Genomic DNA, 13,177 nt, shown 5'->3' on the forward strand with positions numbered 1-13,177 from the left:
ATAATACAAACTGTTTATGGTTATCATACAGATTTGGCCAAAGCACGTCATGCACTGCTCTTACCCTTTTAGAGATCTGGATGTCCAGCATGAAGAAATGCACATGCTTCTCTCCTTTGTTCAGCGCCAGTTTCTTAGTAACAACTGCTACCAGCATGGCTGTGCATGCTACACCCTGCAAGCACACACAGCTGTTACCAACTCCAAGATCCAGAGCAATATCAGAGCTGGAAACTGTAGTGGCACCAACAATAGAAAACTCAGAACTGCATCATTTGTCTGGCTGCTTTGTCCTCGAGGGAAAGAAAGCACATTTAAAAAAATATTAAAAAACATAAAATCCCACAGTGTTGATATTAGTGCCTCATATGGTTTTGCCCAAAGTTATATTTAAGCAGGGGTCAAAGGTTAAAAATGGACCTCCGTGCTGTTGCTATGCAATGAAGCATAACATGACAATGTCCACCACACAAAATAATAAAAACAAATGTTTACCTGTGTTCCTTTTTTCAGATTGCGTGAGAAAAAGAGGGGAAAAAATTAGGCATTAGTGAGGAACACAAAGTTTTAAATGTTATTAATGTCTGTCTAATGCTGGAGATACAAACTCTGCTTGTATCACAGTGTTCAGTTACAGCTGCAGTGACGCACCGGCTGAGCACAAGAGGTCACTGATCACTGAGAATTACACTCATGTCATAGGTGTAAGCATCTCTCCACACGTTGGCTCCCACAGGGACTTCCTTTTTTATTTAGTTTTCCCCACAGGCTTTGGCAGTGGTTGCAATGATGCCAAAGGCAATAACCTACCTAAAAATGGATGTGGTGGAAAGTTTTCCTTTATAATGAGGGAAGCTTATAAAAACAACGAAGATGGAGAAACAGAGCAGGAAAATATTGTTTTTCACTCTGTCACAGAGGTGTTAAATACATACTTGCACCCATATCCAACTGTGCTGCTGTGGCTCTTATCTGCTTGGAGCATAATTTAAGGCATATATATATGCAGGCCATTGCATATGCAGGCATCATATGAAGTAGGTATATATATATATATATATATATATATATATATACAGTGCGGTAAAAAAGTATTTAGTCAGTCCCTGATTGTGCAAGTTCTCCGACTTAGAAAGATGAGAGAGGCCTGTAATTTTCAATATAGGTACACTTCAATTATGAGAGACAAAATGAGAAAAAAAAAATTCCAGAAAATCACATTGTAGGATTTTTAAAGAATTCATTTGTAAATTATGGTGGAAAATAAGTATTTGGTCACCCACAAACAAGCAAGATTTCTGGCTCTCACAGACCTGCAACTTCTTCTTTAAGAAGCTCTTCTGTCCTCCACCTGTTACCTGTATTAATGGCACCTGTTGGAACTTGTTATCTATATAAAAGACACCTATCCACAGCCTCAAACAGTCAGACTCCAAACTCAACCATGGCCAAGACCAAAGAGCTGTCAAAGGACACCAGGAAGAAAACTGTAGATGTGCACCAGGCTGGGAAGAGTGAATCTACAATAGTCAAGCAGGTTAAGACATGCAAGACCACTGATAATCTCCTTCGATCTGGGGCTCCACGCAAGATGTCATCCCGTGGGGTCAAAATGATCATGCAAATGGTGAACAAAAATCCCAGAACTACACGGAGGGACCTGATGAAGGACCTGCAGAGAGCTGGGACCAAAGTAACAAAGGCTACACGCTACACAGAGAGGGACTCAAATCCTGCAGTGCCAGGCGTGTCCCTCTGCTTAAGCCAGTACATGTCCAGGCCTGTCTGAAGTTTGCCAGAGAGCATATGGATGATCCAGAAGAGGATTGGGATTATGTGGTCAGATGAAACCAAAACAGAACATTTTGGTAAAAACACAACTCCTTGTGTTTGGAGGAAGAAGAATGCTAAGTTGCATTCCAAGAACACCATATCTACTGTGAAGCATGCGGGTGGAAACATCATGCTTTGGGGCTGTTTTTCTGCAAAGGGGACAGGACGACTGATCTGTGTTAAGGGAAGAATGAACGTGGCCATGTATCATGAGATTTTAAGACAAAACCTCCTTCCATCAGTGAGAGCATTGAAGATGCAATGTGGCTGGGTCTTCCAGCATGTCAGGTTTTAGCCCTGGACCTGCCCCAAATCTGGTTTTGTCACCCAGTCTCTGTCTGTTTCCCTCTCTTTGGCCTTCTGTCTGACCCTGAATGTTTATTTTCTGTTTCTTCCACTTTGGTCTTGGTTTTATGATCTGTTACACTTCAGCCACGTTATGTTCTGTTATAGTTTAGTCTCTGCTTTTTATTTAGTCATACTGTGTTATCACATTAAGTTTTGAGGATTATCTGTTACACTTCAGCCACTTATTGAGTTCTGTTCTACTTTAGTCTTCATCCTTTACTTTCTGGTTATTCAGTCACTGTCTTGAGCACATTTGTAAATCAGGGTTTTCTGTACACTCCTGCCACATGTTGAGTTCTCATCTAGGTTAGGTCCCTTTAATTTTCTGTTCTGTTCCTGCCTTTGTTTATTCTGTTACCACATTTGTATTCTAGGTATCATTATTTCCTTATTGTTTAACATTTGTTCTGTCACTGTCATATTCCGCTTTTTCCTGCTTTTGTCTGACACGCCCACCTGTCACTCCACTCGTCTCACTCAGCCACGCCTTCTTTCCTGCACCTGCATATCATCACGCCCTGATTATCCTCTGATTTAAACCCCTTGTCTTCAACAGCTCACTGCTAGTTCGTTGTGCATTCTGCCTCGTTCCAAGCCACCTGTATCCTGTCATAGTCTGCGTTTTTGCCGTTCTCGACCTCTGCTTGTCCTTGACCACGTTTCTGCCTGAGCCTGTTAATCTGCTTCTCTGTGCCTGAACCCTGCTTGTTTTTTTACTACGTTTTTGCCTTCTCTGATACACCTGTTTGCTCGTTCTGGAACTCTGCTTGTCACTGACCACGCCGCCGCCTCAACAGTGTCTGTACTGCCGCCTGCCTGCTTGTGACCCTGTGTATCGACCTGAGCCTGTTTTTTGGATAAAGCCTTTTCCTTAACCCACATCTGAGTCATGCATTTGTGTCCATCCGCCCGCTGTGCCTCGCCACCTCAGTCCCTGACACAGCATGACAATGATCCCAAACACACTGCTCGGGCAAAGAAGGAGTGGCTCCGTTAAAAACATTTCAAGGTCCTGGAGTGGCCAAGCCAGTCTCCAGACCTCAACCCCAAAGAAAATTTGTTGAGGGAGTTGAAAGTCTGTGTTGCCCAGCGACAGCCCCAAACCATCACTGCTCTAGAGGAGATCTGCATGGAGGAATGGGCCAAAATACCAGCTACAGTGTGTGCAAACCTGGTGAAGACTTACAGGAAATGTTTGACCTCTATCATTGCCAACAAAGATTCCATCAAACATGTCAGCACCAAATCTCCTGAATATTCTTAGAAAATATATTTAACCTGCATGTTTAATTTTAAATATATATATATATATATATATATATATATATATATATATATATATATATATATATATATAATGTGAAGTGTTTATGTATGTATTTTAACTAACACTTATTTTTAGGGTGATTGCTATCACCTGTCCAGGGACTGCAGATGAAAAATAGCCGCTAAGGCTAATTCTGGTGCATTTACAGAAATGTTCATTAATGTACATTGTCCCTGTCAAACTAATAAATAAATAAATAAAAATCCTCCTGGATTTTTTTTTCTCATTTTGTCTATCACAGTTGAAGTGTACCTATGTTGAAAATTACAGTCCTCTCTCATCAAGGACGGAAACCCTTTGTCTGATGAAGGGCTTCCACCCAAAACGTTACACTTTTTCTTTTGTTAAATAAAACTTTTTGTATTGGAGCGCTGTAGCACGCGCTGTCATTGATAATTTATCAATTATCAATGACAGCTTGGAGTCTTTTGTTTGCTGCACAACATTGAAAACAAACAAACAAATAAAATGTACAATGAATCTTGGAATTGTTTGGGGTGTGAAGGATACACTGGCTATATCCCTCACACCCCAAGAAGGCTGCATTCGTTGGCCGCATTCCAAGAAGCCTTTGAAATGGAACAGCCTTGTCACGCCGCCTCAGGCTTCAGGTCCATGGGAGAGAATACACCTTGATTTTGCAGAGTCTAAAGGTGCGTTGGCGCTTGCACAACTTTGATGCATGCACTTGCATGACCTGTGTCGTGCAGGAGAGCAAACTCGTCTTTAATGGGTGTAGGCTGAATATGAGAGGGGTGCTGCCGCATGCAACTGCGCAAAGAGAATTTTGAAATGTTCAAAAAATCTTTCACGCAAAAATGTCATGCAACATGGCATGATCTGCTTGCTAACACTACGTGCAGCTCATCAAGTCGAGTAAAGAAGAACAGTACGAGTGGTTGTGTCAGCGCACTGCATCAGAGCGCAGCTCGTCTGAACGATTATAATGAGATGTTAAATGCATTATAAACATACAAGGTCTGTCCAAAAAGTAACTGACCTTTTTATTTTTTTCAAAAACTATATGGATTTGAATCACGTGTGATTGCATCAGCCAAGCTTGAACCTTCGTGCGCATGCGTGAGCTTTTTCACGCCTGTCGGTTGCGTCATTCGCCTGTGGGCAGGCTTTGAGTGAGCACTGGTCCACCCCCCTCGTCGGATTTTTATTGTCAGGGAAATGGCAGAGCGACTGCCGCTTTGCTCCATGACATTTTTTTCAGAAACTGTTAGAGACAGCCAGTTGGAAACCATTCGAAAGATTCAGATGGCTTTCGGTGAAGATTCTGTCAGTGTCACACGGATTAAGGAGTGTTAAAACCCTTTTAAAGACGGCCCACAGCGGCGGAGGGCGCGCGGCGCACCAATCGGCCATCGACAGGCTGGAACGACCAGATCATTTAGAGTCACAGCGCTTCATTCCCAGCAGCCTTTACCACAGCCAGACTCAGCAGTATCTGTACACAATGAAAGTGATCCACCAAGACAAACAAACAAAAAAAAGTTAAATGACTCTGTTTCTGAGCCGCACCACACCGTGCAGTAGAGAACAGAGCACATTTCCACAGAGGCAGAAAATAGCAGCTTTGGCTACATACGTGGCAGTAATGCAACTGGAAAACCCTCATGATACAGTCCACTGTTTTTAATGCGCTGTGACTTTAAAGCTCCGGTTCCTCCGATCAGGTCTGCTGATTTGATCAGGTCGTCTGATGATCACACCGACATGCAGCAATGGCGTTTTTATTTTAAAGATTCACAGCGCTTATTCAGGTTTGATCAGACCTGATCGATCAAGTCGTCTGATGAGCGCACTGACATTCAGTGACGAGGCTTTTATTTTAAAGTCACAGTTGGTTGTGTACAGGAGCGCTGTGTTGCACAGACTTGCATGCAGTAATGTTGTGCTGCGCAAACCTGCTTAAAACTGTCCAGCGCTCTACGCCGAAGAAAATTAAACATGTTTAATTTCTTCCGTCCTACGCGCGTAGCCCTCAACATACTGCTGTGTAGGGAGCAAAAACTCGGCGGAGAGCTGCTCAACTCTGCATAGACGGTATGCCACAATACGCAGCTCTACGAATACGCCAGTGTGAAAGGGGCTTAAGAAGCAAATGTTCCTTGTGATGATGGATGCATATGCCCGATGGCCTGAAAATATTCATATGTAAACTACTACCAGGTGCAAAACAATCAAAGTTTTGCGAAACCTGTTTGTCCGCTTATGGGTTGCTTAAAGAGGTGGTAACTGATAATGGGCCTCAAGTCATTGCAAGTGAATTTGAGACATTTCTGAAGCTGAAAGCTGTTAAGCATATCAAAACTCCATCCTACCACCCAATCCCAAATGGATTGGCAGAGAGGCTGGTGCAAAACTTTAAAAGGTTCTCAGCCAAAAGCAGAGCACTTAGTGGTATGTCTGTGTAGTACTGTATTGCAAATTTCTTGTTTGGTTATCGAAATATGCCATGCTTGACAACTGGAAAAACACCAGCAGAACTCTTTTTGAAAAGACCAGTCCGCATCAGATTGTCTTTGCTGAAACCTAATTTCTCTCGATTTATCCAGGATCAACATGTTCAGAAACAGTCAAATGCGAAGAGGAGACTCAGGAGTTTCTCCATTGTAAGAAACTACAAGAGAGGAGAGAAATGGGTGAATGGTGAAATTGCCCAGTTTTTCGGTCCTGTTACCTATTTGGTGTCGGTAAATGGAAATTGTCTCTAAAGATGTGACTCAGTTACTGGAAATAAAGAAAAGGAAAGCAAATCCAGACATTGTCATTGATGATGTTCATCATTTTGCTTTTGATTTTGACAATGAACTGAATAATTCAAAGAATGAGTCAACTGACACTGCAGGGGAACAGTTAAACCATTTGTCCTCAAAATGAGGTTCCTCAGGTTTTGGTGAAAAGGGACCAAGCTGTGGAACATCCTGTGGGTACACAACGTGTGGCGCGTCCAAGGAGAAATGTGCGTCCTCAACATCTGGACTTGTAATGGAATGTTGTGAGAGAAATGTAAATAATAATGTGTGTTAAAAAGAAAAGGAACTTCACTTATATATAAATAGAAAAGAGACAGGTGCAGTTAAAGTGTACAGGGAAGGACTGTGGTATCTGGAAGGTTCTGAGGTGCAGTAACTTGGGTGACCTGAAGGGGTGGATGGTGCTCACTAATAAAGTTCAGCGTGTTCCTGTGCAACACTCGGTTTCCTTGGCTATATTTTGAACAAACGTCTGTGAGACAATTATCAAGATTAAAAAATTGATTTACCAAATTCCACTGGTTTACCACACCGTTGGTGTGTGTGGTGAGCGCAGATGGTCAATTCTGCTAGTAGCAGCTTCTACTAGGTTAGCAGGTTGCAACTAGTTGCTACAGACTCAACCATGTTTGTCATTTCTGTGCACTTATGATAAATATCTCAGATAATATGGCTTGCTGTGAAGTTAATTGTACTCACAGGTCACTTACGAAGCAGGCGCTATAGTATTTCCATTGAGTGAAATTTTAGTATTATTTAATTTGTGTGTTAGGACAATTACCACTAATTAGCAGGTAATGATAGCTTGAAGATGTTAGCTACACTGCAGTGCTACTGAGGCAATAAGCCAGTCTTAGTTTTTTAATACTTGCACCTAGGCCACCCGTTAAGAAAACCACCACGCAGTTAATCAAACACCGGAACTAAAGTTAGCCTGTTAGCCTTAGCTTGCTTGGTAACTGCAACAAGGACAGCAAGTTCAGGCTTCATTAGTCTCAACCACGTTATGCCAGACTGTACTTTTTTCCCATTTATGGCTTGCTTGGAAGTTATAGTTTTACATTTATTCTAAACTTGTTTTTCAGTTTAGTGACATTTAAAACTTAAGTTATATTTAAAGAAATTCCATTGATTAAATGCAAGGGGTTTTTGTTGTTGTTGTTTTTAGCTCTGGAAATGCAGGGTGTTTTCAAAGTCGAAAAGAAATCATGTAAAATATTTGTGTTTTCAGTTTTGGACAAAATAATTGTGATTATGATTTTTGTCATAACTGAACAGGCCTACTGAAAATGGGTTTGTTTTTAGGATACATTACCCCATGCAGGCTAAACATTAATATTAGCTTGTGCAAATGCTAAAATGACACCTTTAGTATACATTGAGGAAAATAAGTATTTGAACACCCTGCGATTTTGCAAGTTCTCCCACTTAGAAATCATGGAGGGATCTGAAATTTTCATCTTAGGTGCATGTCCACTGTGAGAGAGATAATCTAAAAAAAAAAAAATCCGGAAATCACAATGTATGAATTTTTTTAATAATTTATTTGTATGTTACTGCTGCAAATAAGTATTTGAACACCTGTGAAAATCAATGTTAATATTTGGTACAGTAGCCCTTGTTTGCAAATACAGAGGTCAAACGTTTCCTGTAGTTTTTCACCAGGTTTGCACACACTGCAGCAGGGATTTTGGTCCACTCCTCCATATCTTCTCCAGATCTTTCAGGTTTGGAGTTTCAGCTCCCTCCAAAGTTTTTCTATTGAGTTCAGGTCTGGAGACTGGCCAGGCCACTCCAGGACCTTGAAATGCTTCTTACGGAGCTCCTCCTTAGTTGCCCTGGCTGTGTGTTTGGGGTCATTGTCATGCTGGAAGACCCAGCCATGACCCATCTTCAATGCTGTTACTGAGGGAAGGAGGTTGTTTGCCAGAATCTTGCAATACATGACCCCATCCATCCTCCCTTCAATACGGTGCAGTCGTCCGGCCCCCTTGCAGAAGAGTACCACCAGAGTATGATGTTTCCACCCTCATGCTTCATGGTTGGGATGGTTTTCTTGGGGTTGTTCTCATCCTCTAAACATGGTAAGTGGAGTTGATTCCAAAAAGCTCTATTCCGGTCTCATCTGACATGACCTTCTCCCATGCCTCCTTTGGATCATATAGATGGTCACTGGTGAACTTCAAATGGGCCTGGACATGTGCTGGCTTGAGCAGAGGGACCTTGCTGCCCTGCAGGATTTTAAACCATGACAGCATCATGTGTTACTAATGTAATCTTTGTGACTGTGGTCCCAGCTCTCTTCAGGTCATTGACCAGGTCCTCCTGTGTAGTTCTGGGCTTTCTCAGAATCATCCTTACCCCACAAAGTGAGATCTTGCATGGAATCCCAGACCGAGGGAGATTGACAGTCATCTTGTGTTTCTTCCACTTCCTAATAAATAATCATAACAGTTGTTGTCTTCTACTAAGCTGCTTGCCTGTTGTCCTGTAGTCCATTCCAGCCTTGTGCAGGTCTACAGTTTTGTCCCTGGTGTCCTTAGACAGCTCTTTGGTCTTGGCTATGGTGGACAGGTTGGAGTGTGATTGATTGAGTGTGTGAACAGGTGTCTTTTATACAGGTATCAAGTTCAAACAGGTGCAATTAATACAAGTAAAGAGTGTAGAATAAGAGGGCTTCTTAAAGAAAAATTAACAGGTCTGTGTGAGCCAGAATTCTTGCTGGTTGGTAGGTGTTCAAATATTTATTTGCAGCAGTAACATACAAATAAATTATTAAAAAATCATAGATTTCAGACCCCTCCATGATTTCTAAGTGGGAGAACTTGCAAAATCGCAGGGTGTTCAAATACTTATTTTCCTCACTGTATCACACAGACAAAAGCTGGTCAGCACCACCCAAACTCAAAAACACAGAAAAAAATATAACATAATGAAACAGAAAGAAATGGCAGCAAGGCATAACAAAATGGAATAGAACTGAAAGAAAATAAAACAAAAGACACTTCCAAGAGGTCAAGCAGAGTTAACCAGAAGATAATTGAATGCATGGGCATTGATCACACAACCAAACAGAAGAGGAATTTAAAGTGATGTAAAAATTCACATGTAGAGTAAAGAATATCTGAAGAAAATGTGGTGGTGGTGGGAATATCTTTAACTTCTTGTTTTTGCCTCTTATGGAACTGACAGAGTAAATGCCAGAACAGACAGCTAAATGGTTGTGTCACATTGTGCCTGAGAATGAAAATTGTCTAAACCAGGGGTGGGCAATGAGGGCAGAGACACTGCAGGTTTTCCTTGCAACCAATCACCTCAGCAGGTGGGTTGATGATGAGCTTCTCCCTTGAACATAACCACCTGGTTGTCAATGAAATCACCTGCTGAAACACCTGAACATTAATGAAATCACCTGCTGAGGTGACTGGTAGCAAGGAAAACCTGCAGTGCTTCGGCCCTTCATGGCACACGATTGCCCACCCTTGGTCTAAACCAATTCCACTTTCTTGATTTTGTTGCTCAAGAGTTACCATGACACCGGTGAAGAGGCACACGGCCCGACCACAGCTGGTTTTGGGTGCCACATCTCCATAGCCCACTGTGAGGAAGGTGATGGCTATGAGCCACAGAGCCATGTCCATATGGCCCGTGGACGCTTCTTTGGTCTGCCTGTAAGGGGGTCAGCGGCGTTAGGGTTCAAGCCATAGTTCAGTCAGTACACAGAAATCATTATTATAATCTTACCACAACAAACCTTTACCAAAGACCCAAATAAAACCAGGTTCAGTTTCCCACCTGAATATCTACAGTCAGGTCCATAAGTATTTGTACAGCAACACAATTTCTGTAATTGTGCCTCTGTACACCGCCATAATGGAATGGAAATGAAACAATCAAGATTTGCTTGTAGTGTATAATTTTACCTTTAATTCAAGGGGTTTAACAAAAATACCACATTAACCATTTAGGAATCACTGTTATTTGCATGGCCTCAAATTTAAGAGATAGGTAATTGAAAAAGTTACATATACAGATTATATTTCACAAAAATAATCACTTTTCTTTAAAGAAATCAGGGGATGTATACATGAACATTTCCAAGCCACTGCATACAGTCCATCCAAAAAGTATTCCCAGCACTTCACTTTTTCTACATTTGATGAAATTAATTTTTTCCTCAAAATTCTACACACGATACCTCATAATGGCAATGTACAAAAAAGTTTTTTGTTGTTGTTTGTTTGTTTGTTTTTTTGCAAATTTCTAAAAAAAAAAAAAAATGCTAAGAACTAAGAGTGGCAGGGGTGGTGGTCAAGTGGTTAGTGCACTTGGTTTCGGTGCGGCAGGTTCCCGGTTCAAATCCCACCCCTGCCACATTTCTCCATGTTAAGTGGAGTTGCGTCAGGAAGGGCATCCGGCGTAAAACCTGTGCCAATTCAACATGCAGATCTACCTCGGATTTGCTGTGGCGACCCCGAGTGCAAACAAGGGAGCAGCCGAAGGGTCTTACTTTTACTAAGAACTAAGAGCACAGTAGCCTCCATCATCCATCAATGGAAGAAGTTCAGATCCACCAGGACTGCAGCAATCCACCAATCAGGCCTGTATGGTAGAGTGGCCAGACGGAAGCTTTAGCAAAAGGCACATGGCAGCCCGCCTGAAGTTGGACAAAAGGCACCTGAAGGACTCTCAGACCATGAGAAACAAAATTCTCTGGTCTGATGAGACAAAGATTGAACTCTTTGGTGTGAATGCCAGGTGTCATGTTTGGAGGAAACCAGGCACCATCCCTACAGTGAAGCATGGTGGTGGCAGCATCATGCTGTGGGGATGTTTTTCAGTGGCAGGAACTGGGAGACGAGTCAGGATTGAGGGAAAGATGAATGCAGCAGTGTACAGAGACATCCTGGATGAAAACCTGCTCCAGAGCACTCTTGACCTCAGACTGCGGTGACGGTTCATCTTTCAACAGGAGAATGGCCCTAAGCACACAACCAAGATATCAAAGGAGTGGCTTCAGGACAACTCTGTGAATGTCCTTGAGTGGCCCAGCCAGAGCCCAGACCTGAATCCAATTGAACATCTCTGGAGAGATCTGAAAATGGCTGTGCACCAATGCTCCCCATCTAACCTGATGGAACTTGAGAGGTGCTGCAAAGAGGAATGGACAAAACTGCCCAAAGATAGGTGCACCAAGCTTGTGACATCATATTCAAGAAGACTTGAGGCTGTAATTGCTGCCAAAGGTGCATCAAAAAAGTACTGAGCAAAGAGTGTGAATACTTAAAAAAAAAATACTTTCTTCATGTTGTCATTATGGGGTGTTGTGTGTAGAATTTTGAGGGGGAAAAAATAGATTTAATCCATTTTGGAATAAGGCTGTAACATAATAAAATGTGGAAAACGTGAAGCGCTGTGAATACTTTCTGGGTCCACTGTATATGTCTTGGACTGTATGTACATCAGTCATTAAGAAACACAAACAGTATGGCACTGTGTGGTAAATCTGTATCAAGTGGGCAGTGAGGGAAGCCACCAAGATCCCCTTGGCAACTCTGAGTTAAACGGTTCTCTCGCTGTAACTGGAGCAGCTGTGCAAAAAGCCAATTTTGTGTTTTGCACGGTGGAGTGGCACAGAGAAAGATTTTCATATTACCACTCCACATTTCAGGCTGACTCTCCCATCTGCCAACTTTATCTGAAATTTCATGACTTCTTTTGAAGAAAATCTTTGCTGTTCTCCCATGAAGTTGTATAACCATACATTTGGAAAAGACAGTATCAACCACACAGAGGTAGCTGAGTGTTTTCATCTGCCTCCTAAACAAGTGCCAACACTTATAAAAACTAACAATGTGAAAAAGGTTTGATCAACTATCAAGTATCACTTTTTTAAAATTACCTTTGACAAATTAAAACACACATGAATGAAAATGTGAAAAATGAACCTTTGATTAAAGTCCATATAAACAAAAGTCCTCTCATTATTCAGACAGACAGTGGAGGATTGGGCTGAAGCTGGCTTACATTAAAGTGCAATTTGTTGGAGTAACACAATCGAAAATGATGACTGGAAATTCACTCTGAGGAGGAAAGTCAAATTGACCATCAAGGTTTAAGGAGGAATTTAAAACTACCCAGACTGACTGATTTGAGTGCATTCTTGGATGCAGCTATGCATGTTGTGGGGACACAAATCAGTTGAGAATGTCACTTGCAGGAACTCACTCCTTTTGCAGAATGAAGCCAGCATTTAGATTTTTTTGCCCGTGCTTTCAGAGAGGAAACATTAAAGACAATTTTTTGCACATAATCATACTATTCCTCAATTCAATTCAATTCTTATTGATTAGACCCTTCTTGTATGGCAGATGACAAAATTCTCATTCAAACTTTTGTGTCCTCCAGAATTAGTTACTGTAATGTTTTATTTTCTGGTTTGCCACATCAGACTATGAGATATCTTCAGATCATTCAGAATATCACTGCTAGAGTTGTGATTAAAACCAGGAGATCTGATGATATCACATTGGTTTTGGCCTCTTTTCATTGGCTTCTTCTGACCTTCAGAGCAAGTGTAAAGATTTTTTATCCATCTTGCAGAACTTGTGATGCTTTATGTTTCTTCTTGTGCCCTATGGTCTCAAGATGTGGGCTTGCTCTGTGTTCCTTGGGTTTAGAAGAAGTTGGCAGGATTTGGAACATTTGCATACTTTGCTCTTACTTTAGGGAATAGCTTACCACTTGATATTACAAAGTCTACATCAGCTGACATGTTTAAGGTTAATCCGAAAACATTTATTTTCTTTTGCGTATAATTTAGCATGTAATGTTTTAATCACAATTTAACAATATTTGTTGGTATATTTGTAATTTATACTGGATTTTCATTTGTTCTTAT

The 13,177-nt window shown here is 41.4% G+C and overlaps 1 protein-coding gene across 1 annotated transcript in view; it reads right to left on the reverse strand.

The window, feature by feature from the left end:
* Positions 1–13,177, reverse strand: part of kcnn4 (potassium intermediate/small conductance calcium-activated channel, subfamily N, member 4) — an 88,250-nt gene that overhangs the window by 26,007 nt on the left and 49,066 nt on the right. Inside the window, exons 4-5 of the mRNA XM_034175096.1 lie at positions 9,807–9,945; positions 65–175 (exon numbers count right to left, since the gene is read on the reverse strand). Of these exons, the coding sequence (XP_034030987.1) occupies positions 65–175; positions 9,807–9,945 (250 nt within the window). The remainder of the gene's footprint in view (positions 1–64; positions 176–9,806; positions 9,946–13,177) is intronic.

The sequence above is a fragment of the Thalassophryne amazonica genome, chromosome 7 (assembly GCF_902500255.1).
Source record: "Thalassophryne amazonica chromosome 7, fThaAma1.1, whole genome shotgun sequence".
Lineage (NCBI taxonomy): Eukaryota > Metazoa > Chordata > Actinopteri > Batrachoidiformes > Batrachoididae > Thalassophryne > Thalassophryne amazonica.